The sequence below is a fragment of the Truncatella angustata genome (assembly GCF_020726525.1).
Source record: "Truncatella angustata strain MPI-SDFR-AT-0073 chromosome Unknown BKA67scaffold_6, whole genome shotgun sequence".
NCBI classification, from domain to species: domain Eukaryota; kingdom Fungi; phylum Ascomycota; class Sordariomycetes; order Amphisphaeriales; family Sporocadaceae; genus Truncatella; species Truncatella angustata.
The window spans coordinates 697,077-720,872 of NW_025763386.1; the positions used below are offsets into that span (position 1 = coordinate 697,077).

Consider the following 23,796-nt stretch of genomic DNA (forward strand, 5'->3'; position numbering starts at 1 on the left):
AGATGGAGGGACAAGTTGACGGGTTTCTTTGTAGATCGCATCCCAAAGCGACTGCATCTATAGTGGAACGATTGGCTGTGTCTACATGCCACAAGGCAAGTCAGTTGTGCTATGCCTCGTCATACCGCCGCCATTGGCTTCATCGGCAATCTTGAGATGATCTCGAGCACACGCGAATACCCTGTACCGACGAATGCAGAGCCATGGCCGCTTAGTGCTGCCATGTTAGCCCACAGGTAGTGACAGGTATGCATACGTTCAGATTGGCGATTGGCATTATGTTGGTGAAATGGAAGATATTCAAAGTTGAGTCAGCCACTTTGAATGTCTTGGAATATATGAGCCAACAAGAACAGCTCGATCGAATCCCTATATGAAACTCTCAATAGCCTTCCAGAAACCCTCCGGGTTCTCGCACATTGGCAAATGCCCAGCTTCAGGCACAATCGCAAGGTCACTACCTTTAGCACCAAGATTGGCCTTGAAACCATCCATCGCCTTGACCAGAGCACCCTTTCCGTCACCCTCTCCGACGACGAGTAAGCCGGGAACCTGGCAATCCTTCATTTCGGCCTTCATGTCGTAGTCCCAGAGAGCTTGGCAACCATACCTGAAGCCCTCAATGTCGTTGGTGGCGACCTGCTCCGTAATCCATTGGACAGTCTCCGTCTTACTCATGGTATTAGGGTGGAACCACCTCTCGACGGTCTGACCTGCGAGCTTCTCAATGCCAGGACTTCCATCTTCCAGGGGAGTCTCTGCTATAGAAATCCGTCCCTTCCATGCTTCCGTGTTTGCAGCACTCGAGTTGACATTGAAATCGCAAGCGACGAACTTGGCCAGCCTTTCGGGATATTTGAGCACAAACTTCAGTGTCGTTGCTCCACCCATTGACACGCCGATCAAAGTATTCAGCTTGGGGATGCGCAGAGCTTCCAGGAGGTAGCTTAAATCATCAGAGACCTTATCAAGGGTGACTGGAGTAGGTGATGGTATGGAGTGTCGCCCTCTTGTGTCATAGCGTAAGATTTGGTATTGTGGGCGCTTCTCCTTCAAGATGGCCACGAACTTATCCCACATATGCAGAGACGTGAGGAGCGAGTTGCAAAATGCGATGACGGGTGCCTTCGGGTCAGGGTTACCTTCGAGCTGATATGGTATCGACAGACCGTCAGGGGTCGTGATATATGAGGTGATTATGGGCTGCGGGTCGTTAGTGGTAGTGGTTTTGGCGTCTGCGGCCTTGAAGGATGAAGTCTCAGCTGGTAGCTGGGATAGGGAGGAAAGATCCCTCGGTGCCGGTCCGAAGACGTAGAACAACCCGAAAACCCGTCTGTCCTTGATATTCGCGTACTTCGAGGTGACCTCGTCTTTCCAGGGAGTCGAAGTAGCCGCTTTGAACTCATGACCTCCAAGGCCGTTCTCCTTGGTGTAATCGTGTAACGCCCATATATGTGTAGGACTTCCCGACTCAAGAGTTGAGGTCCTGAACACTCGGGATCGTAACCAGCCCGGGACTTTCGACAGCATATCGATATGTTCTTCCTTGTACCACTTCAAGACCTCGGCTTCTGCTTGCGCTGCTTCGCCCTTGAGCTCAATCTGTACAACAACCAGTGCCAACCCCTCGGCCTCGTCGTTCGTCAACTTTTCGATCGGGATGAATAGTGGAGCTTGCTTAGCCGTCACTAGGTCCCAGAAGTATCTGTTGACAGCAACTTGACCAATTGTTTGGGCTTCTCGCGGGGATCTATTTGCTCTAAGTGTCGTGTATGTCTCTGTTTCCAAGTGTGACATAGCAGTCACATCGTATGCAGCAAGGTAAATCGGTTCTTTCCCGTCAATCTGTCGGTATCTCAGTCCATTCGTGAAGATCTGCGGCAGGCGTAGACGAGTCGGGCCATGCTCATTGTTATACCATTCGTGAAATTGTGCTTCGAGCAGCTCGGGCTTCGGCTGCATGGTCACACAAAGCATACCAGGGGGAGACATCTTGGAGAGAATGCAATGAGAGGGTCAATTCTTACTATGGCGAAGAAGAATGGGCAAAGTTTGTCCGTTCCCAGAGGCGTCTGTATATAGTTTGTTGAACAGAGGGCTTCCGGGGAACGCGGGGTAAACTTTTACCCCTAGAACTTTGCGATGGAGAATTCGATCCTCCAGTCTTTTAGATGAGAGCATCGGGTCAGTAGTTGACTCCCCCCATACCTTGAGGGGGGGATGCAACTATGAGGATTTCTCCTAGACGACATTCTTGCGCCGGTGCAGACCAAGTGTCGAGGGCTCAATCGGTTAGGTTGCTCGGCAGATAACCGCGGGGAAGCGTAATCATCTTTGTTCCGCATACGCAGTGGACCCAGTGGTCGCCGAGACCCGGACAACACCAGAAGAACAGCGCTTTAGCCACTCTACAGGAGTATTCCTGTACATCGTTGTTCGCTAGATGCACAGATATTGAAAGTGGGCGGATCTTCGCGCTGCGTTCATTGATATGCTACGATGAACACATACCAGGCTGCCATGTCTTGCTCCGGTTATGACGCTTTGGTTGTGGCCCCCATTCGACACTGTGAGATCGGACTCGGAGAGTTTCGCAAACATGTATGCTGGAAACCCTCCGGACGGCATGGTGCAAGGACTCTCAAACAAAGCTGTGACCTCGGGATAACTATTACAGGTACAATTCATTTTGCACGTGCTTGAAGAATATGAATTCCTCCGGCCGAAATGCTCTTCGGCGGACGGCTTGTGATTGTTGTCGCCAACAACGACTCAAGTGCTTGCGTGACGAGAACCAGGCCAACTGTCAACGATGTATCCGTCTGGGGAAGCCCTGTCAGATGGCAGCGACAAGACGTCCCGGTCGGCCAAGAAAATCGCGACAGAATCCTCCAGCTGCTGCTTCAAGCGTCATAAGGCCTACGACGCCAGAATCGGTTCCTGGCACCGACCAGGCAATGCCGTCAAGTCTCGCACTTGATGACATTAGCAGCATTGTCCCAAATCTGCTTGAGCAGGATAACGTCCATGATGGCTTGGACGTGGTTAGGATCCGGACCAATAACGACTTTAGGAATATCGACATCTTCAACCCTCTCGCCAGTTCTGTACACGGAGCAACACCAGGGACCATGAAACAGATGTATCCCGTGCTGGACATGCATCAATGTCTCAAAGACCTGTCAGAAATTAACATCGAGCTACATGCACAGTGGATCGAAGCCAGGCGCAGGTGGGTTGACACGAGGTCATTACCCGACCTCTGCCCCAATCCTACATACGTGGACGTGTGTAGCTATGCATTCGCAGAAAGGACACTCGCATCATTTCAGAAATTCTACGATGCCATCAACAACGTGGAATGGATTATCCGCAAGCATGCCCCAGGCCGTGACACCAGTGATATATTCGACATGGAGAGCAATGCCGAAATTCATGGGGAGGCGTTGGGTCTGTTTACTGCCACGGCGTTGACGGAAAGGTGCTGGGAGAAATTGTTCTCAAGGCCGTCTCGCTCTAGTTCGACATCAAGACCAACTACGCCCGCGACTGCGCTTGTCAAGGTGATTATCAACTGTTATGTACAGCTTATCAGCATTCTCACGATGATGTGCGCGAAGATTCTGAACAATCTGAAATATCTCAAGAGCAACGAGGCAGTTGATATCAACTCGGTCCGTTTCTTCCAAATTGGCAGCCTCTGCGTATGGGACGCACGGCTTGAGGGATTGATGTTTTGCACCATGATTATACATTACCTCGATCGGAGCCAGAGGATATTAGGCCTGCTACCAGGGCACAGACGCCAAAGCGTTCAGGTTCAGTGTCCGCTACTCGACCGCCCGCAATATCGCGATTTGTTGGAGAAGGAGCTCGAGAGCGTAGATAGCAGTGGCGGGCCCAGTCCCGAGAAGATCAGAGATGTTGTTGAGGACTTGCGAAGGGCTTTAGAGGCGGACCCTTCATGGTAATGAACCCAAGGACATGGTTGCAGGCCATCAGGAATCATTGACTGCCTCTTAAACAACATGCGCACTTGCCTTGATCTCACATGCGAGCATTCGTCCGATTAAACAGAAGTAGTCTTCTCATATATTCATCTTCAACACTAAAGATGTGGGTTTTGAGATCTGACGAGGCCTCTGAGAGAGACTCTCGTTTCTGAGTTGACACTGTGTTGAAAAGGAGCTTCACATGATGTGCGATAAATGCAGCCTATGTTGTGCATCCCACCATCATGCAGCAGCCAATCACACAACCCAGCTCCTTACCAGCATCAGCTCCCTCCCTCCGCCTCTCCCGCTTTAATCGCAATGTGTCTGGCCCTGCTCATCCAAATCCCGAACATGAGAACTCAACACTCCATGACCATCATGCCCTTTTCGAGGCGCTGGCCTTCGCTGCACGAGGTATTCTATGAAACATGAGACTCATCAATTGCGCCACTGGCAAGCTGGAAACCGTGAGGGACTGGCCCAGAGGACAGCGACCGCCGTACGCAATCCTGTCGCATACCTGGACGCAGCATCATGAGCCCGAGGAGGTTTCCTATAAAGATTACCTCTCTGGCCGGCCGGCCACGAAAGAGATGAACTGGGCAAAAGTGGACAACGCAATTGGCATCACGAAGGCCGACCCGCAGCGGCTGAACTACCTATGGATCGATACCTGCTGTATCGACAAGGACAGCAGCACCGAACTGAGCGAATCCATCAATTCAATGTTCAAGTGGTACTCAGAAGCGGCCGTGTGCTACGTCCACCTTGCGGACTTTGTAGCCCAGGAGAAAGCGGCCGCCGACAAGGACACTGACGATTGCAGCAGCGAGGCCGTGCCGGGCTCGAGCGGTGCAGTGCTGGCCTCCAGACTGGGCAGGAGCCGCTGGTTCTATAGGGGCTGGACGCTGCAGGAGCTCGTCGCGCCACGGGTGGTCAAGTTCTTCGACCGGGGCTGGCAGTACTTCGGGAGCCGGCAGGACCTTCGTTTCGAGTTGGATTTCATCACGGGCATCGGCGAAGACGTCCTGGCGGATCCGACGCACCCGCGGCTCACGCGGGATGTCCAGAGCATCTTGCGGGGGTTGCCGCTTGCCAGGAAGATGTCGTGGGCGGCAACGCGGAAGACCACGCGAGAAGAGGACACGGCCTATTCGCTGCTGGGAATCTTTGGCGTGAGCATGCCGCTGCTGTACGGGGAGGGCCACCGAGCGTTTCTGAGGCTGCAGGAGGAGATCATGAAGGCGCGCAACGACCTGTCGCTCTTCGCCTGGGAGTCGGTGCACGGCGAGAAGCCGAGGATGCGTGGCGTCCTCGCCGAGTCGCCGCGCGAGTTCGCCAACTGCGGGAACATAGTACTGTCGAGGCAGAGAAACTACGACCCGGAGTTCTCCCTCTCCAACAAAGGTCTGCGGATCACGGCCCCCCTGCGGACGTTTGGGGAGTCAGACCCCATCTTCCTCGAGCTCGGCTGCTTCAAGGCGACGAAGGACGGTAAGAAGTGGTGCAGCATCCAGCTGATGCAGATCGTCACAGGCCAGTACGTGCGCATCAGCTTTCGCGACGACGTCGTACCGGGACGAGGGGCTTCGATACCGGCCAGCCAGCTCTACATCACGACGACGGTAGAACAGCTAGAGGATGCTATACTGGCGTCACGCGTCGGTCAAGGACACGCTTTCCGCTTTGTACTAATCAACCAAAACTACTTTGCGCGGATAGGCGTCTCGTACAGTGCCGCCTGGGATGTCGCCGCCTGGGATGAGGAGGCCGAGGCTTTCATCACCAAAGACCACGCCCCTTTTGCGGGTTATGTCAGGTTCCAGACCCAGGGCCCGCCTGGCGCGTCGCCCAGACGGTTCTCGGTGGCATGTGGCGTCGACCCGCTGCAAAGACTCTGGGTGCAGGTGGCGAGGCACGAGAGCCAATTCTACGACCCGGAGAATACGTACGACCTGTACCACCTGATGAAGGAGAACGCCTCGACTGAGAGCTGCCTCCGTGTCGAACTCCACGACGAGGACGAGCGGCCTCTGGGACAGGTCCTGGAGATCCGGGCCGCGATCAGCGACTCATCGTGCGTCACGCTGAACGGGATGCAAAACTTCCAGATCACCGTTCGAGCCGTGCTTCTCGACAGCCCAGCTGGTTCTGGGCACTTCCGGCGACACGTAAAAAAGTATTTCACATCGTGGGGCAGGCCTCGCCATAGTATCACGCCGCACACCTCCGCTCCGGCAGCGGGCAAGTCGGAATCGACTGAATATAGTAGCTAAACACCTATGTAGAAAAAGTAATACCTGTCTTGTAATAAACCCTCTATCTACTACTGTATAAGGAATAAGATCACGCTCTAGAGCATTGGAACAAAAGAAGGCTACAATCACAAGGTGTGAAAACCTCACGGCAAGACGAAAGGATTCAGGAGGTTCCGTATAAGCATAATATTAGCAACAGAAATCATTGGCCTTAACCATGATGCTTACGCACTCTAATCACCGGCCAACTGATACACGCCAGCAACTACTACAGAAGCCGTTAACAAGGTCGGATTAGATCACGCAGTAGCTAGACAGCAATTGGAAACGACTCGTGGTACAGCACGACTTTTATGCTCTCTAGTAGCAGCACCTAGCTAGTTAAGAGGTCAGACTCTACACGAGAAGGTTGACGAGTAAACAGTCTGTCACAGGGAGCACTCATCCGGTCATTTGATACAAAGAAGTTTCGTGTCAGATAGTCGTGCAACATGTATCATCAGTCTATCCACGGCCGCGAACGACCTCTAGTTCTATAGAAAATATCTTGCGAGCGTCATTCTACACCAACTTTGCCCGCCGTGTCGAGTCAAGGAGGCCTAGAAGGACTTGAGCTCGCCGTCCTTGAGCTTACCGGCACCGACGAGTCTCTTGGCCTCCTCGGTCCAGACAGCCTTGATCTCGTCGGCGACCTTCAAGCCGTTGAGCTTGCCGGCCAGGGCAGCGATCTCATCGGGGTCGATCTTGGCCTGGATGGTCTCGACGTCGCCCAGGACGGCGTCGACCTGAGCAGCGCTGGCATCGCCACCGCTGGCGAAGTAGTTGGCATCCTTGACACTGCCCTTGAGAACGCGCTTGTTCTTCTTGACAGCGGTCTTGGCAGCCTCCTTGGCCTTCTTGCTAGCCTCACGGTCAGTCTTAGCCTTCTCCTCGGCCTCCTTGGCGGCCTTCTCCTCAGCCTCCTTCTTGAGGCGAGCGTCCTCCTTGGCCTTCTTCTCGGCGGCCTCCTTCTCGAACTTCTTCTTGTTCTTGGCGGCGTTGGCCTCCTGCTTGAAGCGCTTGATACGCTCGTCACCAGCCAGACAGTCGTCTACGAGCTTGCGGAGACGGGCGTTGTCCTCGGCCTTCTTCTTCTTGCGGGCGTTGAGGTTCTTGCGCTCCTGGTGACGCTTCTGGTCGCGGTTCTCGTTGTCGTCGGGGACATCCTCGTCGAGGTACTCGAAGGACCTCCAGGAGTCGAAGTTGTAAAAGAAGTTGTAGAAAGCGTCGACTTCCTCCTTGGAGGCGTCCTCGCCGCCGAAGGGAGGGACGGGCTGGGTGCGGCTGAAGCGCGCCTCGGACTTGAAGACACGGCCCCAGACCTTGTAGAAGTTCTTCTGGGCGTCCTTCTTGGCAGGGGGTTCGACGTCGGCCTTCTCGTCGACGGAGTCGAACTGGCGGCGCTTGACAGGGTCGAGGAGGACCTCGGTGGCCTTCTGGATGCACTTGAAGAAGTTGTCGTCCTCGGCGGCACCGGATGCGGCCTTCTTGTCGGGGTGGTGCTTGAGGACCTTCTTGCGGTGGGCGCGCTTGATCTGGTCCTCGCTGGCCTTCCATCGGTACTTGGAGAGACCCAGAACCTGGTAGTGATCTTGCGACTGTAGAAAAGGGAAAATGTCAGCGTCTGCGTGTCGGGCAAAGACACACGAGAATTGAAGTAGAGTTGAAATAAGAATAAAACCATGCTCGCAAACATACCTTCCAGTCCTTGGCCTCGCGCTGGAGCATCATGGGGTCCTCGTCCTCGCTGACATCGCTGTCGTCGTCCTTCTCGATCTGCTTGGCGGAGTTCTGGGCCTCGATGCGGTCATCCTCGGAAAAGGTGCGCTTGTGGCGGGCACGGCGGGCGTGGGCGAGGAAGTGAGGGCCGACGGGCTCGATGGTTCGCTTGGTGGAGGAGGTGACGGAGGCGACGGGCTTGAAGTCCTTCTCTGCGGACCAGCCCTCGGGGAGGGCGGGCAGAGGCCGTGATACAACAGTTGCGGAAGCCATGTCTGATGTGCCTTTCTTACTGCGATTGAGATGATCACAGCGACAAAAGTTTCCAATATAAGAATCGGAATCGGGATCAGGATCAGGATTCAGGTAGGAGGAGCGTGGGGCATTTTTGGGGGAAATATTTTTTTTCTGGGGACCGGAGCAGGGATCGATTGGCAAGGCCGCCACAGCAGCGCTCAAGTCAGACTAATGTGTTCTATCTTTTCTCTCTTTCTCTCTCTCTTATTAGTCTAGACTAGACCAAACGTTAGAATATGAGCCGTGTGCGCCACAAGTCAGTCAGTCACCTCACCCTTTTACGCCACCATTCTTCTGCGACGACCCGTCTCTGGGGGGTGAAGACTAAAGAATACGAGGCCTCGGTCGCAAATCGATAGTAGACCATTACAGTATACAAATTCGAATTGACGAGTAATCACTAAACCCAACACCAACCTACAGGACCGCAGCATATCTACTCAGGACGACCTAATAAGGGATCAAAAAAGTATAAAATTATAGATACATCTCAATATGGCGGCGTTGGCAGCGTATAGACATCTGCTCCGTTCAGCACGCATAGCATTCCAAGGTACTTTACTTTACTTTGCTCTTTACTTTCTCCGTCTCGCCCCATGCATGTCCGCCATTGAGGCATAGATCTGACCTAGTCGACTTCCCAGGCGACGAGCCCATCCTCAACGCTGCACGCGCCCAGATCCGGGGCGGTTTCCGCGAACATGCATCGCTAGATCCCCAGAGCCCCGAGATCGACGGCCACATCAAGCACGCCCAAGACGTAGCCACGATCCTCAGAGAAAACGTCGTCCAGGGCAAAAGGGACGGAGACAAGTACAGTACGCCGAACCGGATCGCAACACAAGGAAGAACGCGAAGGGCTAACATGAGACAGAGCTGAGGATACACGAGCACACCGAGCGAGGCGACAACGACACGGTCAAGGGCGCAGGAGGAAAGGCAGTCAAGTTTGGTGGCGGCTGCTGTTCTAGCTAAGGCTGACGAGTCGCACCTCGGCCAACAACCAAAAAAAACACCGCTGTAACCATTAAGCCCGGAAGCTAATGTACTATGTATATGTACTATGAATGAACATGATACCCTCTGTACCATATCGGCATTGCCTTAGTAATGTCCCAAGCTAGTCAATTCTCGCGATACCAGTCACCACCGCTGATCGCCATGGTCACCACAAGTTCTAGAGACGAGGCAAAGGATACACCCTGGTTTCGGCCTGAATGGGTGGGCTTCTCTCAGGCCGCAAAGTCGGCAACTGAAGACTGTCGCAATAGTGCTTAGATTAACTAGGACGAAAAGAGGCGTTCTATGGAATGCTGGTTTCGCCCTGACTGGGCATCACTACGCTCTAGGTATTGCGATGCTAATCTTCATGAGGTGGCTCGGTCTGTGCAGGCGTGGCGGCCGGTGTGAATACATGATTAGGGTTAGCCACCGGTAAAGGCTTCACTGCCTCCTCGGGACCATCGCTGGCTTCTCCTTGGAATAGCGTCGCTTCGCTGTTGATGTTGCGCTGCTGCTGGGCGTGCTGGCGTGCAACGGTCCCGCGAACATCCCAATCGTCGGGCCGAGCGTAGCGGCAGGTGTTAGCCTCAGCCTCGTTGGCATGGCCGTGATATCGGCACCAATTGTCGTTGGGATCAGGTATGCCGTGTTCTGTGTTCAGTCCGTTGTTGGCACGACGGACAACCAATCTGAATATCTTGGCTAGGAAGGCGGATGGCAAGATTTGCAGATTGACGTGTTCCTAGACGTCATCATGGATCCTGGCGGCTGTCCATTCGAAGATGAATCTGCAGAGGTGGTTGTCCAGGCCGCCTGAACGCTCGACAGCGGCCCTGATTAGCGGCGCGTAGACCATTGTGTTACGCGGTGCGCAGAGGATTCGCTGCCAGACGAGCACGCAGTCACTGGCGAGGGTTGGGATCCTTCCGACGAGTGCAAAGCTGTAGACATCGAGCACCCGCCCTAGAACGTGCGCGATGGCATCGCAGCGGAAAGAGGCGTACCAAGGAGCGTTGGCGGGGATAGGCCGAGTAGAGAGCGCTTGGTCCTTAACCTGATCTTCAGACTTGACTTTCGCGTCATCATCCGAGGCTGAGCAGTTGTCGTATCTCAGCGCTTCGTCGACATCGATTTCCACGCCGCCACTTAAACCTCTCACCAAGACTCGTCCGCCATTGATCCAGTCAATGAAGCTCTCCAGGGTCTCCACTCGCCAATTGGGAAAATCGACGCAATCGCCATCACTGGTGAGTTCGATGAATATCGGCGCACGCGCACAAAGCACAGCTTTGTACACGTAACGCGTGCTGGTGGTCGTGCCATCGGAAACGGTCAGGCGGATGGGAATCTGCTGAGACGCGTATCTGGGAAAGGAGAGGAAAGGTCAGCGCCATTAAGATGAAGGAGAACTTATTAGATGACGTACGCATGGGTGTCTAAAGAACTGTTGCTCGCTGGAGGGTTTGATGCGCTGGGCTCCGTTAAGTTTGTTTCGTCAGCCATGATACCGCGATTGTTGCTTGTCTAAGGGAGTGAGCTTGATATTTTGTTGTGGTGTTGTGGTGTTGTGGTGTTGAGGTCAGGAATTTGTGGACTGAAAAGTGTTATTGAAGTTGAACCAGCTGCTGCTGGTCCAGTGGCATATGGATTTTGGTTGGGTTTACCGTAGATTTGAGTCGCCATCGCCGTAGCCATGTGCCGTCGATGTGGATTTGAATTGAATTGATGTATCAGCACAGCACATTTGTTCAAGCTCACTCGACAAAGGTTTACTTCACTTCACACTTATGTTCATGTAATCGGATCTATCAAAGGGCTCCTTCTAATTTTGAGATTTACTCCGACTTCACCTATGGGACTCATAACATTATCTTGGGATTATTCCATACTGACATCGAACTCACTATTCAGTTGTAATGTCGGTCTCAATTATTAAGGAACTAGTATCGTAATATCCTGTGTGTTGATCACATGCCTATTTGCTTAGCACTACCGTAGAGTGTTATTACCATGCTGGTTGTCTCAAGAACACCTCCCTGCGCTGACCTAAATCAAAGCATTTTGTTACTTGGTTGCCAATCCGTTCTTCTTTTTTCATAATCCGCTTTAATCTCTTGTTGCGTCCGTACTCGTCCGCGTCCAAGAATGCATGCGTCCTCTTCATCTGCGGTTTGATGTTCGTGATATCGGCACCAGTCTAAATTAGGATTGCAAAGCGCCTGTTTAGAGAGTCTGCGGTGTGTCATCTGAATGACTCCCACAAGAAGATCAAACGGCAGTTGACTTGTTTCGAGCTTATCCTCCGAGAATTCTTGATTGTAGCCATAGTCTGCCACCTGCAGATGTCGCAGTAGGTCTTCCTGGTCGAGCCTCCTCCCAACCCCGGACTATGACGCGATCACTTGGAAGAAGAGAAAGTCGATGGGCAAATCTCTGCCATTCGATCATTACATCGACCGCAAGCTTCGGAAAATTGTGGGATTTACCAAAGAGGTAGAGGTCCAACAACCGTGCTTGCACGCGGTTCTTTCTCCGCTTCATCACAGCATACCAAGGCGCAAGGCTGGGAGCGGATGAGCCAGGCGATGATAAGAGGCTGCCCAGAATATCAGGGGTACCTTATTGCTCTCTGATTGATGATCGGATGCTGATTGTCCTTCTGAAGGTCGATCTCGTTCATGTTTTTGCTTCGATCCGACCGAGATCTTCTGATTCGGTAATTCCATTGTAGAGCCGATTGGCAAAACCATCAAGTGTTTCTTCGCTAGCATCCAAGCTGAGAACGTTTGCTCTCTGTAAGGGCCTGTCGAAACTAGTCTGATGCCTCGGAGAGCCGTTGCTTGTAGAGAAACCACGATCGTTTACTTCCGGCCACCTGTAACTTCACACGCTCCTCGGTGCATCTGATCAGTCGGCACGGAAGATCTGAGGTAGGGGTATGCAATTCATTATTCCTATTTGTGTCCGGTGCTCTACTTACCCCCGAAATCCTAGGCCTGTTAGAGCTCGGATGCGACATTGTATGCTGGGGGCGATGGCCGGTTGTGTCAGTATTGATGTGTGTTAGGCTTGGTGCTGGCAGTGTCGTCTGCTGAACCGGTCTGCGATTGAGTGATTTCTAATTGACACCGATTGCCCGATTTTAATTATACGGACGACTATCCGCCAGTACCGGTGGCTGTATCAAGCATATTACTAGGAATTGTGATTGCTAGCGATAGTCTCATCTAGGCCGTCTCTTCCTGACTTTCAGCACATTCAATATGAAAATACTCCTATACTACCAACCATTAAGCTGTACTCTCAGTCGGTGTTCAACCTTGGTAGTATTTGTTCTCCTGTGGTAGTAGCTGTTCAGCAAGGTAAGATCATCACTTAGCTACATCGCGTAGCCATGTAACTATCATACATATCTAGCTACTGGAGACTCCTGTGATTACACCATGTTCTTGATTTCAGCAAATTCGCAGTCAGGAGTAGAAACCCAATGCTACCAGTTTTTATCTCATTTCCGTAGAATGAATATGGTTATTCCCATGGTAGTAATGCTTGCAATGCTATGTTGTCTGTACGCAAAAAGCCCGGCCGACCCCATGCATGAATATGTTATACACTAACGCCAAAGCCTACCGGCCGAATGCAGATATCCTAACCCCATTCCCCATTCCCCCTATCCTGATTTGACCACACTGTTACCTCCTGGTACGGCGACATTATTCTCAGCCTTCGGCGACACAGCACTCTTCTCAACCCCTGAAGCAATGAAAGCAGGCCATCTGTCTTCGACAACACCCGCAGCCAGAAGAACATTCCAAATTGCGCAGACAAGGATCGCACCGATCGTGATGAGATCGATGATATGCACGAACCACCATAAGTACTGCTTTCCAAGAGCACAGTTGACAAATTCGAACTTCCATTCCCACGTCTCTTCGTCGAACCAAGCACTGAGGAGGCCGGCGTTTCCACCGAACCCACCCATCATGCTACGGACGGTCAGCTCGCGCAGACCAGGGTGGCCAGGCTGTCCAGGAATATCCCTGTTCTGAGCATCACTCCATCGTACAGTCTCCCACTTGTGGTCCTCTGACGTCTCTTCGGTCTGGTTGATGAAGTGGTAAATATCGCATCCTTCGTGGTCATGCCCGTTCAGGATGACACCGCGCCGACCGTTGCCATTGCCCGGGGCGTTTGCGTCCCCGCTCAAACCGAAGATTCCCTCTAGGAAACCCTTGGATGCATCGGCGGATAGCTGGTATTGCTCCTTCACGCCACCGCCATCGTCGGATGAGTGAAAATCAAAGTATGGGGCGTCGACACATACTCCTTCCGGCTTATACAATGGAATATGGGTCAAAACCACAGTGAAGTGACCCTGGTATTCCACAGCAGCAGCGGTGTTGATCACGTCATTGACGAAGGAGTATGTATGATCCTGGAGCTCTGGGGTGATGGCAGGCGTGTCGAGATTCATATTGTTGATGACAACGATCCTGATCTCGGGTGCAAGGCGTGTAGAGTCTGGGTTTCCGTTCGCACCCATGATTGTGGCGCTTACAGTTTCGTTCGTGATAGGCAGCTCGAATCGAAGCTCGTAAGCAGCCTTGCCAAAGACTCGTTCGAACCGTTCCAGTCGCTCTACGGTCAGATCGCCCGCATACCCGACGTCATGGTTTCCGGCAATGTTTATGATGCGCTTTCGCCATATGGTTCCATTCGTTGGCTCGCTTCCCAGATACCCCGTCACTTCGTACTCGTCGGCAGGAGGCACGGCCACCTCGTCTGGCACGCGCTCGCCTCCGTGAAACGCTCGGTTCCAGTATCTCCAGCTTCTCCTCTCAAACTCCTCGTCGCCGATCCACTGGCTGCCGACCAGATCCCCTAGTACTGTGACGTGTGACGGCTTGGTCCACCATTTGAGCGTCCTGTAGATATGTGCGAGGTAGAAGTCGTTGCCGAAAAGGTCGATGCGCTTCCTGATCGTCTCGATCGCGTCTGGAACATCCTCCAAGTAGACGTCCACCAAGTCGTGTAGTGACTGCCTCACACGCTCGCGAAAAGAAGAGTGCGAGGTCTTGAATGTGACCTGCCGCGCAAAGTTGTTGAGATGCTTGAAAGGCTCGCGATAGTAGCTCGGAAGCGATGTGTCGCCCTCAATCTGGGGGTCGCCTAACGCCAGCAGACGGAAAGGCGCAAGGTTGGGCTGCCCATTGCCTATGTGTTGGCGCAGGGTAGACTGGAAAGCAGCCGAAGCCGGTTGCGAGTCGGGGAGCGGAAACGCGCAACCCAGGAAGACTGGGTAGAGGTACAGGTAGGTGGTGAGGATCACGGCAAAAGGAATGAGGACTCGCAAGCCATTGCGAAGAAAAGCCGCGGGGGACATGTAGCTAGCGGCATGCGGCCGAGGCCAGAGGAATAAAAAGTATCAAGGAAAGAGGCGTGCTTGTCGCAAAACACACAATACAAAAGAAGACGGAACCATGACAGCTTTTTGAGATGGAGCCCACGCCTCAGGATAGGGGATCGGCAAGCTTGGACAGACAAAAGGCAGACAGACCCCCCTGAGGGTTCGGATCGGGGTCCTCCCCCAGCTCAGCCCAGGCGTCCACCCCCACCGACTGTTCAACTCCAGTTAGCGCTATGTAGGTATGTAATAATAAGTTCTCACCTGCACGTACAGCACAGTAAGTTTCTGTCCCGTGTGTGACTCCTACGAGGCCGCCGATACACATTGATTGCTAAGACTTGAATACACATGCACGCATACATATCTTATTTGCCTGTCGTAACAAACCTTGCGATGAATCCAATATGCGAGGGCAATCATTAGCAGTGGTCCTCTGGGAAGTTCGTAGAACAAAGTCCATTCACCGGGTCCGAGTACTTGCTGATGTTGCCCAAATCGTGTGGGCACGATCTGAGCAGAGGATAAGTGCATCTATGTACACAGCAAAATCCCATACGATAGCGCTAGTCCGGGTCAATCATTGTATCGTTGGCAGGATCTAGTCGTTGCCTGGTCGAATCATGATCATAAATTGCATTATCTGTTCCATCATGGCGGGTGGCGGTGCAACTCTTGAAAATGCATATGCGGAATACGATGCGCGTAATTTATTGTCATAAACGTCTTCTCGTACCAATTAGATGCAGTCCTTTTCATTCACATCATTGATCGTCGACTTCCTCTTCCTCCTCGTAAATAGGGAAAGCCACATCGAAGACCACCTCACCAAACTCCTCCACAGCCTCATCACGGAATGCAAACGCCACAACCTGATTGTCCTTGATCTTCTTGAACATAGGCGTGTCATTGCCTTTTGCGTCGAGTGCCTTCCATCCTTGACTAGGGTCGCCGGCCACTTCCAGCGTTGCGTACTCTATCCTTGAGGCATCATCTGGAAGTGCAGTTTCCGGGCTGTCCTTGTCCGCCTTCAGGCCGTCAGGGTAGCGCTCTCTCAAAACATCCAGGAGCTCTGCAGAGATGTCTGAGAATGTCGAGTTGGCGTCAACGAACAGGAATATCGTGTGTATGCCATACTTGAAGCGAATAGACAAGTCTATGTCGTCAACTTGGTCTCGACGAACCTGGGATGTTTTTGTTAGCGTCATGCTTGTCATGATAGCATATGGTGTAACCTACCATTCTCGTCAAGTTTCTTTTTCTTCTTTCGTGATATGGGGCCGTGTCAGTGTTTTCTTCTTCTTCTTATTCCTCTTTATTTTCAGTTTCCTTGAAGAGAAGTGCTTGAGTTCGGGTGAAATAACACGGAAATCGCCACTTTTATGAATACCGAATTCCTGGACTCCTGCACGTACATAGCTCGCTGATCAAGGCAGAGCGGAAACACGTCTGCACGTGAGAACGTGAGAAAGTGAACCAGAATAAAGTGGTTGCATTTTAGCGGCCCAAGCTCCAGCCCAAAAGGCCCCCGGAAAAAAAGTGGCAGGGGTCCAGACAGGGCAGAACAAAGAATCAAGCCGTCGGGACGGATCCGTACTGAACATTCAGATAAACCATCACAGATCACAACCCCGGATCCATCAACCAACCACTCAGGGGATTCCCGAAGAACCACGTTCATACTTGTCGCTTGTATCCTCTCCCTCCGCCCCAGTCCGAGTCGACAGCGAAACCTTGTTTGTCGGGAGGCCGAAGCCATTTCCGCCCAGCATGGAGGAGCCACGAGAACCACGCCGGCAGAGCAGCAGAACAAAAGTGTCGCGCGAAGAATACGACAGGCAATGGATGGAGTCTCGACTTTCGCTACCACCCATGGTCCGCATACCCGGTGCCGCGGTCGCCGCCTTCAGCATGGGCTTCACCTTGGGTCTTGCACATGGCAGTCAGATGGCCGGTCTACGATTCCGAGCTGAGCACGCACATAAGCTACCCACAACCACCACCGGCTGGTATCTATATCACAAGAGCAAGAACTATCACCTCATGTTTGGAGGTTTAAAAGAAGGCTTCAGCAATGGCGCGCGGCTGAGCGTGATCACAACTGCCATGTTCTGCACCGAGAACCTGTTTGATGTCTACAGAGGTTCCAAGGACATGTTCAACACCATCGCTGCCAGTTTGGCCGTCGCTAGCGGCTTCAGTCTGATAAGTAAGTAGTTCCCATCGGTGCACGCCGCCCGCTTCCCGTCGTCTTTACTGATCGTGGTTGATGAATGCAGATCGATTCTCGGCAGCCGAAGGTGCAAGAACAGCACGAAAAGGATTGATCGTCGGCGTCGTCTATGGCGCGATTCAAGATGCGCTTTCGCTTGCAAGGGGCCGACCAGTCGGGTACATCGAATTCCTGCGCAGACAGATCGGTAGCAGTGCGGAGGCTCAAGATGAACAAACCATATAATAATATCCAGTCCGTTGCGACTATCATACCATCGTGATGGATATCCAAATAGTCCTGCTCCACCATCCCCATTGCTCGGTTATCCAAGGAATACTAGCAGTCGCACAGGGCATCCAGACCGAATTGCGGACGCGACTTTGGCCTATGATCCACTCTGGAGAAAGCGTTTCGCTACCCAAGCTTCGTCCAGAGAGTATTGTACCATCAAGATATCGGCAGGGTTGGCTTCCAGGCTCCCTCGCTCCAGTGTCATGCACAAATCACCTTGTGCAGCAGCATCGGTGTTTGCGAAAAAAGTGGACCGCCTAGGATGCAAATAAACGTGTTGGAGTGGCTTCGTCGGATGCAACAGCCAAAAGAGACGAGAAATATTCGCACAGGTTGCATTGGGAAGTCTGCCTCTCGGCAATCTGCTCTACTAGGCCGTTACGGGTGCGTGGTTCTAAGGTTAGCTCGACAGTTCCATTGTTGCACAAGTGTCTCGTTACTCTTTGCTCCTTGCTCTTTGCTCCCCCACAATCGAAGCAGTAGAAAAGGAAGAAGTAGATCCACCCTGAGCCGAGACTGATTTTTGGAGCCGAAGCAGATTGCGCTATACTTCAGCACTTGCACGGGATGCTATGGCAAGTTCAAAGCTTCACCGATGCCGCGGACCAGGAGCTATGCTCAAAACAGGGCTGGCGTCCTCACGTCTCGCTCACATCTTGCATGCATATCCCACGGCCTGTCACGGTAACACGGCTGATTGGTCAATGGCGGGGTATCATGCCCGGCTATAGGCGGCATTCTAATCTATTCGAACTCTCCACCCACGTTACGGGGGTCTGATAAGGCACGGCAGCAAAGCGTAATTCTATGTCATCAATCACCTGATTGGAATTTCAAACAGGCCAAGGCCATCATGGCAGGAATCTGGACTGGATTGCACGGGTTTATGCTGCTGTTACGCGCCGTATATCCAGCCGATTCAGTTCCTATTGCGAATATCGGAGATGCGAGCCGTCTCAGACGTCGGAAGCTACGATCCATTTCGATATCAAACTTACCTAGCCACCGCCATTGGCTATCTCTGAACGTAGATTTATAGATGAATGCCCTCCATACCCCCCTTCCCAGCAATGATTTAACTTCAGACTTGAACTCATACCTCGACTGTACTTCTTACCATTCCACCGGGCTCTTTCAACATCGTATCGCAAAGCTTCCCGTGTCCTAGCTAGCATTGGACATTTCCCATCACCCAGTGCAAATACATTGTGTTACTTATAATGTTGCAAGCTCCATTGTTGGGAAGGCCGTCGGCCGTCCCGTCTCTGAGGATTGTTAGACAGCCATGCGTTCTCTTTGTCTCACGGTCCTTTTCCACAACAAAATATGCCATGGAAGCCAACGAGCCACGAAGACGAATTCATTCATCGTCCAGCAAGTCTTCCCCACATGAAACCTCCGTCTTGGACGCAAATTCAGTCACATCTATCGAGTCTCGATTGAAGAGAGAAGCGGCAACAATGGAGAAGAAGATAGCGCCACTTTCCGTTCTCCCGCTTCCCACAGTCCTCCGGACACTTGCCACAACTACTATTTCTTCGTCGCCTCTTCTCCTTCCACCGTCGCTGATGGCTATGAACGTCTTGGCGCACACACAGAACCCTATCTTGAACCCTGACAAGAACCCGGTCTTGGGATGGTTTTTGAAGAAGACATTCTATGCGCAGTTCTGCGCAGGTGAAAATGCTCCGGAGGTTCGCAGAACAGTTGACGGTCTGCGAAAGATTGGTTTCACGGGCGTCATTCTAGGCTATGCTAAGGAGGTGGTTCTTTCGAAGTCGCAAACCGAGAACCTGACAGCTTGCGACACGGGAGCCGACAAGGATGAGTGCGTACAGCATGAGATCAGCCCTTGGGCTTCTGGAACCATGGAGACAGTCCGACTTGCTCAACAAGGCGATTTTGTCTCTCTCAAGTTCACCGGTGCTGGTCGACAAGCTCTATACGCCCTCAAGAACCGATTACCACCTCCCAAAGAACTCCGAGCTGCTATCGATGCTGTTTGCGACCTCGCTCGCGAGCGCAACATTCCTCTCCTCTTCGATGCTGAGCAGACCGCCCTCCAGTCCGGCATTGACGATTGGACTCTTGAATACCAGAAGAAGTACAACACTGTTCCCGGCCACGCTCTCATCTACGGTACATACCAGGCATACCTGAAGGCCTGCCCTGCTGTCCTTGGCTCGCATCTCGCAGCTGCGGCTAAGGAGGGCTTCACACTTGGTGTCAAGCTCGTCCGTGGTGCTTACCTCGGCGCGGACCCCCGCCACATCATCCATGATACCAAGGAGGACACGGACAAGTGCTATGATGGCATCTCCGAGTCCCTGATCCGTCGTGAGTGGAACGACGTTCTTTCCCAGGACGCCAAGTACCCTCTCGTGTCCCTCTTGATCGCCTCGCACAACCTCGACTCCGTCCGCCATGCCCGCGCTATCCGTGACTCCATTTCCGTTCCCGCACCCACTACATTCCCGGCACAAGGCCCCGTCGGCGAGCTGGCCATGGCCCAGCTGCAGGGTATGGCAGACGAGGTGAGCTGCGAGCTGGTTTGCGTCAAGAAGAAGGACGACAAGGTCTCTGGCGACAGCACGCGCGCTTACAAGTACTTGGTCTGGGGCACCACGGGAGAGTGCATGAAGTACCTCCTGCGCCGTGCCAACGAGAACAAGGACGCCGTTGGCCGTACGCGCAGCGGACGTGATGCCATGTGGGGTGAGGTCAAGAGGCGCTTCTGGACCTCTCTTGGTCGTGCTTGATTTGTTTTTCTTCTATTCAAAGCATAGTTGAAGGCGTTATTTCAGGGAGTCAAAAGATTTTGACGTTGAAATTTGTTCACGGATTGAGCGAAAAGAGGTTGCACTATACCACAATACACATTTGCAGCCAGGACAGACAGAGAAGTGCGAGCGTTCTGTTACAGCATTATTAGGAGTATCAGGTTTTATGAGCTATGATTCGACGGATGGCATACCTATTCAGAATTAAACTATTTTTAAACGACCTCTTCGTTCAACCATACTCCGTATTGTGCAGCTTTTGCTTGAGAACCACAATTTCTTTCTTAATCTTGTGCCTCCAGCGCTTTACGATACGTGAACGACTAGCCCATGAGGTGCCAAGCATTAAAACTATTGGACCAGCTCGTTATTACCACAGAAAGAGCCTATGCTGTCAGATAGTACCGTTATGCGCAAAAAGGACCGGCACCAGCGGCTGCCCTCAATATTGCATACTCAAATGATCACCTAATAGCACCGAGAACATTTTTACGGGGCACCGCACATGACCCAGCTTGAAACCCAATGGATCCCCATCATCATGACCGAATGCGGCCGAGTATAGCATTGCTCGGCTACCTGCGGACAGGCTAAGACGGGGCTGTACCCACTTGGCAGACGTGGGAGTATCCAGGCAGGGGACATGGACGAGCTAGAGGCAATAAACGGAGTGAGCGGTCCTGCGGCAATGGTGTCTACATATGGTCCGGGCTTACAATGTATAACTTTATGCAACTCTATAGCGACTGCGATGATCATTGTTGCGATTCCTGGTCTTCTTGTCTTCGTCACCAACTTTTGTATCGAATCGGCGACTGATTAAAATCTAGATTAGACTAGGTTATCTAGTTATCTACACAGTAGAAACTGTATGATAGTTGTCCTCCATACGCATCTTCAAACACAGCGACCCTAATCATGTCGATTCCATTGATCTTCCAACTTCAATCGTTGTAGCATGATGTCACGTCAATCATTGGAAGCCCCCGGACCAGCATTGGTACGGTCCATTGGCCGCATCGCGTCTTCGTGATTGCATTCCCGATCGTTTTCTGTTTGCAATTTCGCACACGGTTCTCCAATACTCAATCGGTTGATGTTACATAGACTTCTTAGAATTCCCCAGAATTTCTTCGCCCGAAAATCGATCTTTTAGCTTTGCAGCGTCCCATACTTGCAAACTAATTTAACTTAAGAGTACTCCACACACGCGTGCTAAAACATCCCCGCGACTTCACGCGTTCATTAGCTCTCGGCATCTGACGTAGATGTCGGTTTGGATTAAGTAACTGATTTGGGCCATTGATACGGCTACGGTTGTTTAAGATGTCGGAAAGCTTCTTCTTTGATGTTCAAGGTGGTAAGAGTAAGTGCATATCATTGGCCAGATGACAACGATGTTAATCGCATTCTAGCTCGCCCCCGGCGGAATACTAGGAAGCAACTGTCCACAGGGCACACTTCCGCCGAGGCGATAGTGCTCAGTGACAGCGAGGACGATGCGCCTCCACCAAAGCGACAAAAGCCACCGCCTAGAAAGGAGGAGCTTCCAGAATTTGTTTCTTTATCCGACTCGGATGAGGAAAATGCCTTTGGCCAAAGGCACGAACCGCGCAAGAAGCGCCTCAACTTCAGCCATGGTTTATCAAGCATTGGCACGCAGAGGAATGCTCGACACGGAACCATCGCTCCTGTCCAACAATCTCCAACTTCAAGCAACAGAAGTCCTGGGCAAAATTCAAACCAGAGAGCACACCAGCGACAGCCTTTGAGCAACATGGCGGCTCCACAGCAGTCCATGAGCGACAGAGTGGAATCGATCCTTGCGCAATGGACAAACGGCATCAGCGAGTATAGCAAAAAGTACTACGTTGCTCTTGTGGCTCGGGAGCCGGGTATCTTCACAAACTGGGATGCTTGTCAGCGCCAGGTGAATAAGTATCCGGGTTGGAATGGGCCTGATGTATGTTCGTACTCATACGCTCCCTAAGGAAACGTGACGAAAGTGCTGATAATTTACATACAGACAAAACTTGCAAGTCCTTTGGAGACGCCCAGTCATTCGTGCGGGAGAAATATCCCAAAAAGCTCCAGGAACAAGACGACGCGCAACGTTCTAAGCAAGAGTTTGAGTCGACACACAAAACTCAACCTGCTCCTCCGGGTATCCAGCAAACTACTGCACGCCAACCTCAAGCTGTCCAGGGTGTAAATGAAGATAATGGTAGCGAAGATTATGGCGATGTGCATAGCGAAATCTTGTTTCCAGCGTATGGAGAAGTATTGGGAGAGAAGTCGTCCGTAGATGGACTCCACGACGACAAAGCCGGGATGGAAATCGCCGCTGAGGAGCCGGAGCTCTGCGAGGAGCAACGGCAAGCTGTGGCCTACGCCCTTGGAGGTCGCAACCTATTCATGACTGGCTCTGGCGGCTGCGGCAAGTCAGTTGTAGTACGCTACATTGAAAAGAAGTTCCGCGAAATGAAGAAAAATGTATCCATTGTTGCGCCGACGGGAGTTGCGGCTCTGAACATTTCAGGCACAACAACCTACAGTTTCTTGGGCTGGAAACCTGAAGACAACGCCAAGCCCTTCGGAGAGCTGGGCGGCAAACTGTGGCAGAAACAGTCCGCAAAACGATTGAAAGACACAAACGTTCTGATAATAGATGAGATCAGCATGGTCAATAATTTTCATTTGGACCGGATAAGCCGGGCCCTGTCAGTGGTCAAACAATATGGTGACGAGGATCCGAAACCATTTGGCGGTTGCCAGGTCATCGTTGTAGGAGACTTCTGTCAACTGCCCCCGATCAATGGACTTGAATATTGCGGAGATTGTGGGCAGAAGATGAAGATGACCAGAGACGGGTCAACCAAACAATATACCTGTCCTGAATGCCCACGACCGATAACATATCACGATGAAGATCAATGGGCATTCAAGAGCGAGTCCTGGAAAGCATGTAATTTTGCTCACGTTCACCTGACGAAAATACACCGTCAAAGTGATGAGGCATTCATCAAAATCCTTCAGAAGTGCCGCATTGGCGAACGGCTTACCGAGGCGGAAATCAAGCTGCTTATGGATCACGAATGCAATGTCGACAAGGCAGTCAAATTATCTTCCACAAATAAGGAAGTCAACGAATTGAACGCCATGGAATTTGCAAAGCTTCAGGCTGAGATATTTACCTACTGGAGTCTTGATGAGTTCGAGTGTTGTCATCCAGAGCTCCACCATATGAGCAGTCGGGGATGGGGTCCACAGGGTAGGGCGCCTTTGACGGCTCTGGAAGGTACACGTCTCCCTCACAAGCTAGAGCTGAAAGTTGGCATGCCTGTCATCTTGTTGAGGAACCTAGATCTAGAACGAGGTCTCTGCAATGGCAGTCAAGGAATTGTTGCTGGGTTCGAGGACCACGAGAAGTCGGAACTGCCCTCCTACCCAAACCCCAAAAATTACAAAGACGACCCAGAAGGCCTTAGACGCGCCGAGATCAGGTGGCGGGAAGTCAGACGATACATGGAACCGCCGGGTGTCAACAAGAGAGTGTGGCCCGTGGTCAGATTCCACAACGGCCAGACTCGCACCATCCAAGCTGACTGCAACGTCTCTCAAGTCAGCGGAGGGGCGGCTCCTCACAGCCTCACGATGCGGACACAGGTCCCCTTGGCCCCTGGCTGGGCGATGACGATACACAAGAGCCAGGGTCTTACGCTGGAGCGTCTCATTGTCGACCTCAAGAAGATATGGGGTCCGGGCCAGGCTTATGTTGCTCTTTCTCGTGCAACTT

The 23,796-nt window shown here is 52.2% G+C and overlaps 10 protein-coding genes across 10 annotated transcripts; 5 read left to right on the forward strand and 5 right to left on the reverse strand.

Moving 5' to 3' along the window:
* Positions 1 to 369: 369 nt before the first annotated feature.
* BKA67DRAFT_660450 (Alpha/Beta hydrolase protein) lies at positions 370 to 1,992 on the reverse strand (the record flags this gene model as incomplete). Its single annotated transcript, XM_046107628.1, has 1 exon — positions 370 to 1,992. One exon carries the CDS (start codon positions 1,990 to 1,992, stop codon positions 370 to 372), a length of 1,623 nt encoding a protein of 540 aa, XP_045955937.1.
* Positions 1,993 to 2,343: 351 nt separating this feature from the next.
* Positions 2,344 to 4,197, forward strand: BKA67DRAFT_334067 (uncharacterized protein). The gene has a single exon (XM_046096258.1). It carries the CDS (start codon positions 2,709 to 2,711, stop codon positions 3,969 to 3,971), a length of 1,263 nt encoding a protein of 420 aa, XP_045955938.1. The 5' UTR covers positions 2,344 to 2,708; the 3' UTR covers positions 3,972 to 4,197.
* A 226-nt stretch (positions 4,198 to 4,423) lies between these two features.
* BKA67DRAFT_593490 (heterokaryon incompatibility protein-domain-containing protein) lies at positions 4,424 to 6,630 on the forward strand (the record flags this gene model as incomplete). The annotated part of the gene is made up of 2 exons (XM_046104951.1): positions 4,424 to 5,275; positions 6,568 to 6,630. The coding sequence occupies 2 exons, from the start codon at positions 4,424 to 4,426 to the stop codon at positions 6,628 to 6,630; spliced, it is 915 nt and encodes a 304-aa protein (XP_045955939.1).
* Positions 6,631 to 6,852: 222 nt separating this feature from the next.
* BKA67DRAFT_593491 (DnaJ domain-containing protein) lies at positions 6,853 to 8,284 on the reverse strand (the record flags this gene model as incomplete). The annotated part of the gene is made up of 2 exons (XM_046104952.1): positions 6,853 to 7,890; positions 7,991 to 8,284. 2 exons carry the CDS (start codon positions 8,282 to 8,284, stop codon positions 6,853 to 6,855), a joined length of 1,332 nt encoding a protein of 443 aa, XP_045955940.1.
* Positions 8,285 to 8,803: 519 nt separating this feature from the next.
* Positions 8,804 to 9,283, forward strand: BKA67DRAFT_660454 (uncharacterized protein; the record flags this gene model as incomplete). The annotated part of the gene is made up of 3 exons (XM_046107629.1): positions 8,804 to 8,861; positions 8,953 to 9,126; positions 9,183 to 9,283. 3 exons carry the CDS (start codon positions 8,804 to 8,806, stop codon positions 9,281 to 9,283), a joined length of 333 nt encoding a protein of 110 aa, XP_045955941.1.
* Positions 9,284 to 9,668: 385 nt separating this feature from the next.
* Positions 9,669 to 10,813, reverse strand: BKA67DRAFT_660455 (uncharacterized protein; the record flags this gene model as incomplete). Its single annotated transcript, XM_046107630.1, has 3 exons — positions 9,669 to 10,052; positions 10,137 to 10,674; positions 10,737 to 10,813. The coding sequence occupies 3 exons, from the start codon at positions 10,811 to 10,813 to the stop codon at positions 9,669 to 9,671; spliced, it is 999 nt and encodes a 332-aa protein (XP_045955942.1).
* A 1,710-nt stretch (positions 10,814 to 12,523) lies between these two features.
* Positions 12,524 to 15,021, reverse strand: BKA67DRAFT_571537 (putative polarized growth protein). The gene is made up of 2 exons (XM_046103230.1): positions 14,989 to 15,021; positions 12,524 to 14,928 (listed from the first exon to the last, which is right to left on the reverse strand). Exon 2 carries the CDS (start codon positions 14,691 to 14,693, stop codon positions 12,981 to 12,983), a length of 1,713 nt encoding a protein of 570 aa, XP_045955943.1. The 5' UTR covers positions 14,694 to 14,928; positions 14,989 to 15,021; the 3' UTR covers positions 12,524 to 12,980.
* A 457-nt stretch (positions 15,022 to 15,478) lies between these two features.
* On the reverse strand, positions 15,479 to 15,956 carry BKA67DRAFT_537526 (uncharacterized protein; the record flags this gene model as incomplete). Its single annotated transcript, XM_046100336.1, has 2 exons — positions 15,479 to 15,898; positions 15,954 to 15,956. The coding sequence occupies 2 exons, from the start codon at positions 15,954 to 15,956 to the stop codon at positions 15,479 to 15,481; spliced, it is 423 nt and encodes a 140-aa protein (XP_045955944.1).
* Positions 15,957 to 16,484: 528 nt separating this feature from the next.
* On the forward strand, positions 16,485 to 17,172 carry BKA67DRAFT_660458 (uncharacterized protein; the record flags this gene model as incomplete). The annotated part of the gene is made up of 2 exons (XM_046107631.1): positions 16,485 to 16,923; positions 16,994 to 17,172. The coding sequence occupies 2 exons, from the start codon at positions 16,485 to 16,487 to the stop codon at positions 17,170 to 17,172; spliced, it is 618 nt and encodes a 205-aa protein (XP_045955945.1).
* A 1,508-nt stretch (positions 17,173 to 18,680) lies between these two features.
* On the forward strand, positions 18,681 to 19,979 carry BKA67DRAFT_521067 (proline dehydrogenase-like protein; the record flags this gene model as incomplete). The annotated part of the gene is made up of 2 exons (XM_046098240.1): positions 18,681 to 19,659; positions 19,705 to 19,979. 2 exons carry the CDS (start codon positions 18,681 to 18,683, stop codon positions 19,977 to 19,979), a joined length of 1,254 nt encoding a protein of 417 aa, XP_045955946.1.
* Positions 19,980 to 23,796: the final 3,817 nt, after the last annotated feature.

Coding starts and splice junctions, on each gene's coding strand:
- BKA67DRAFT_334067 (XM_046096258.1), top strand. CDS start 2,709: ATGAATTCCTCCGGCCGAAATGCTCTTCGGCGGACGGCTTGTGATTGT.
- BKA67DRAFT_571537 (XM_046103230.1), bottom strand. CDS start 14,693: ATGTCCCCCGCGGCTTTTCTTCGCAATGGCTTGCGAGTCCTCATTCCT.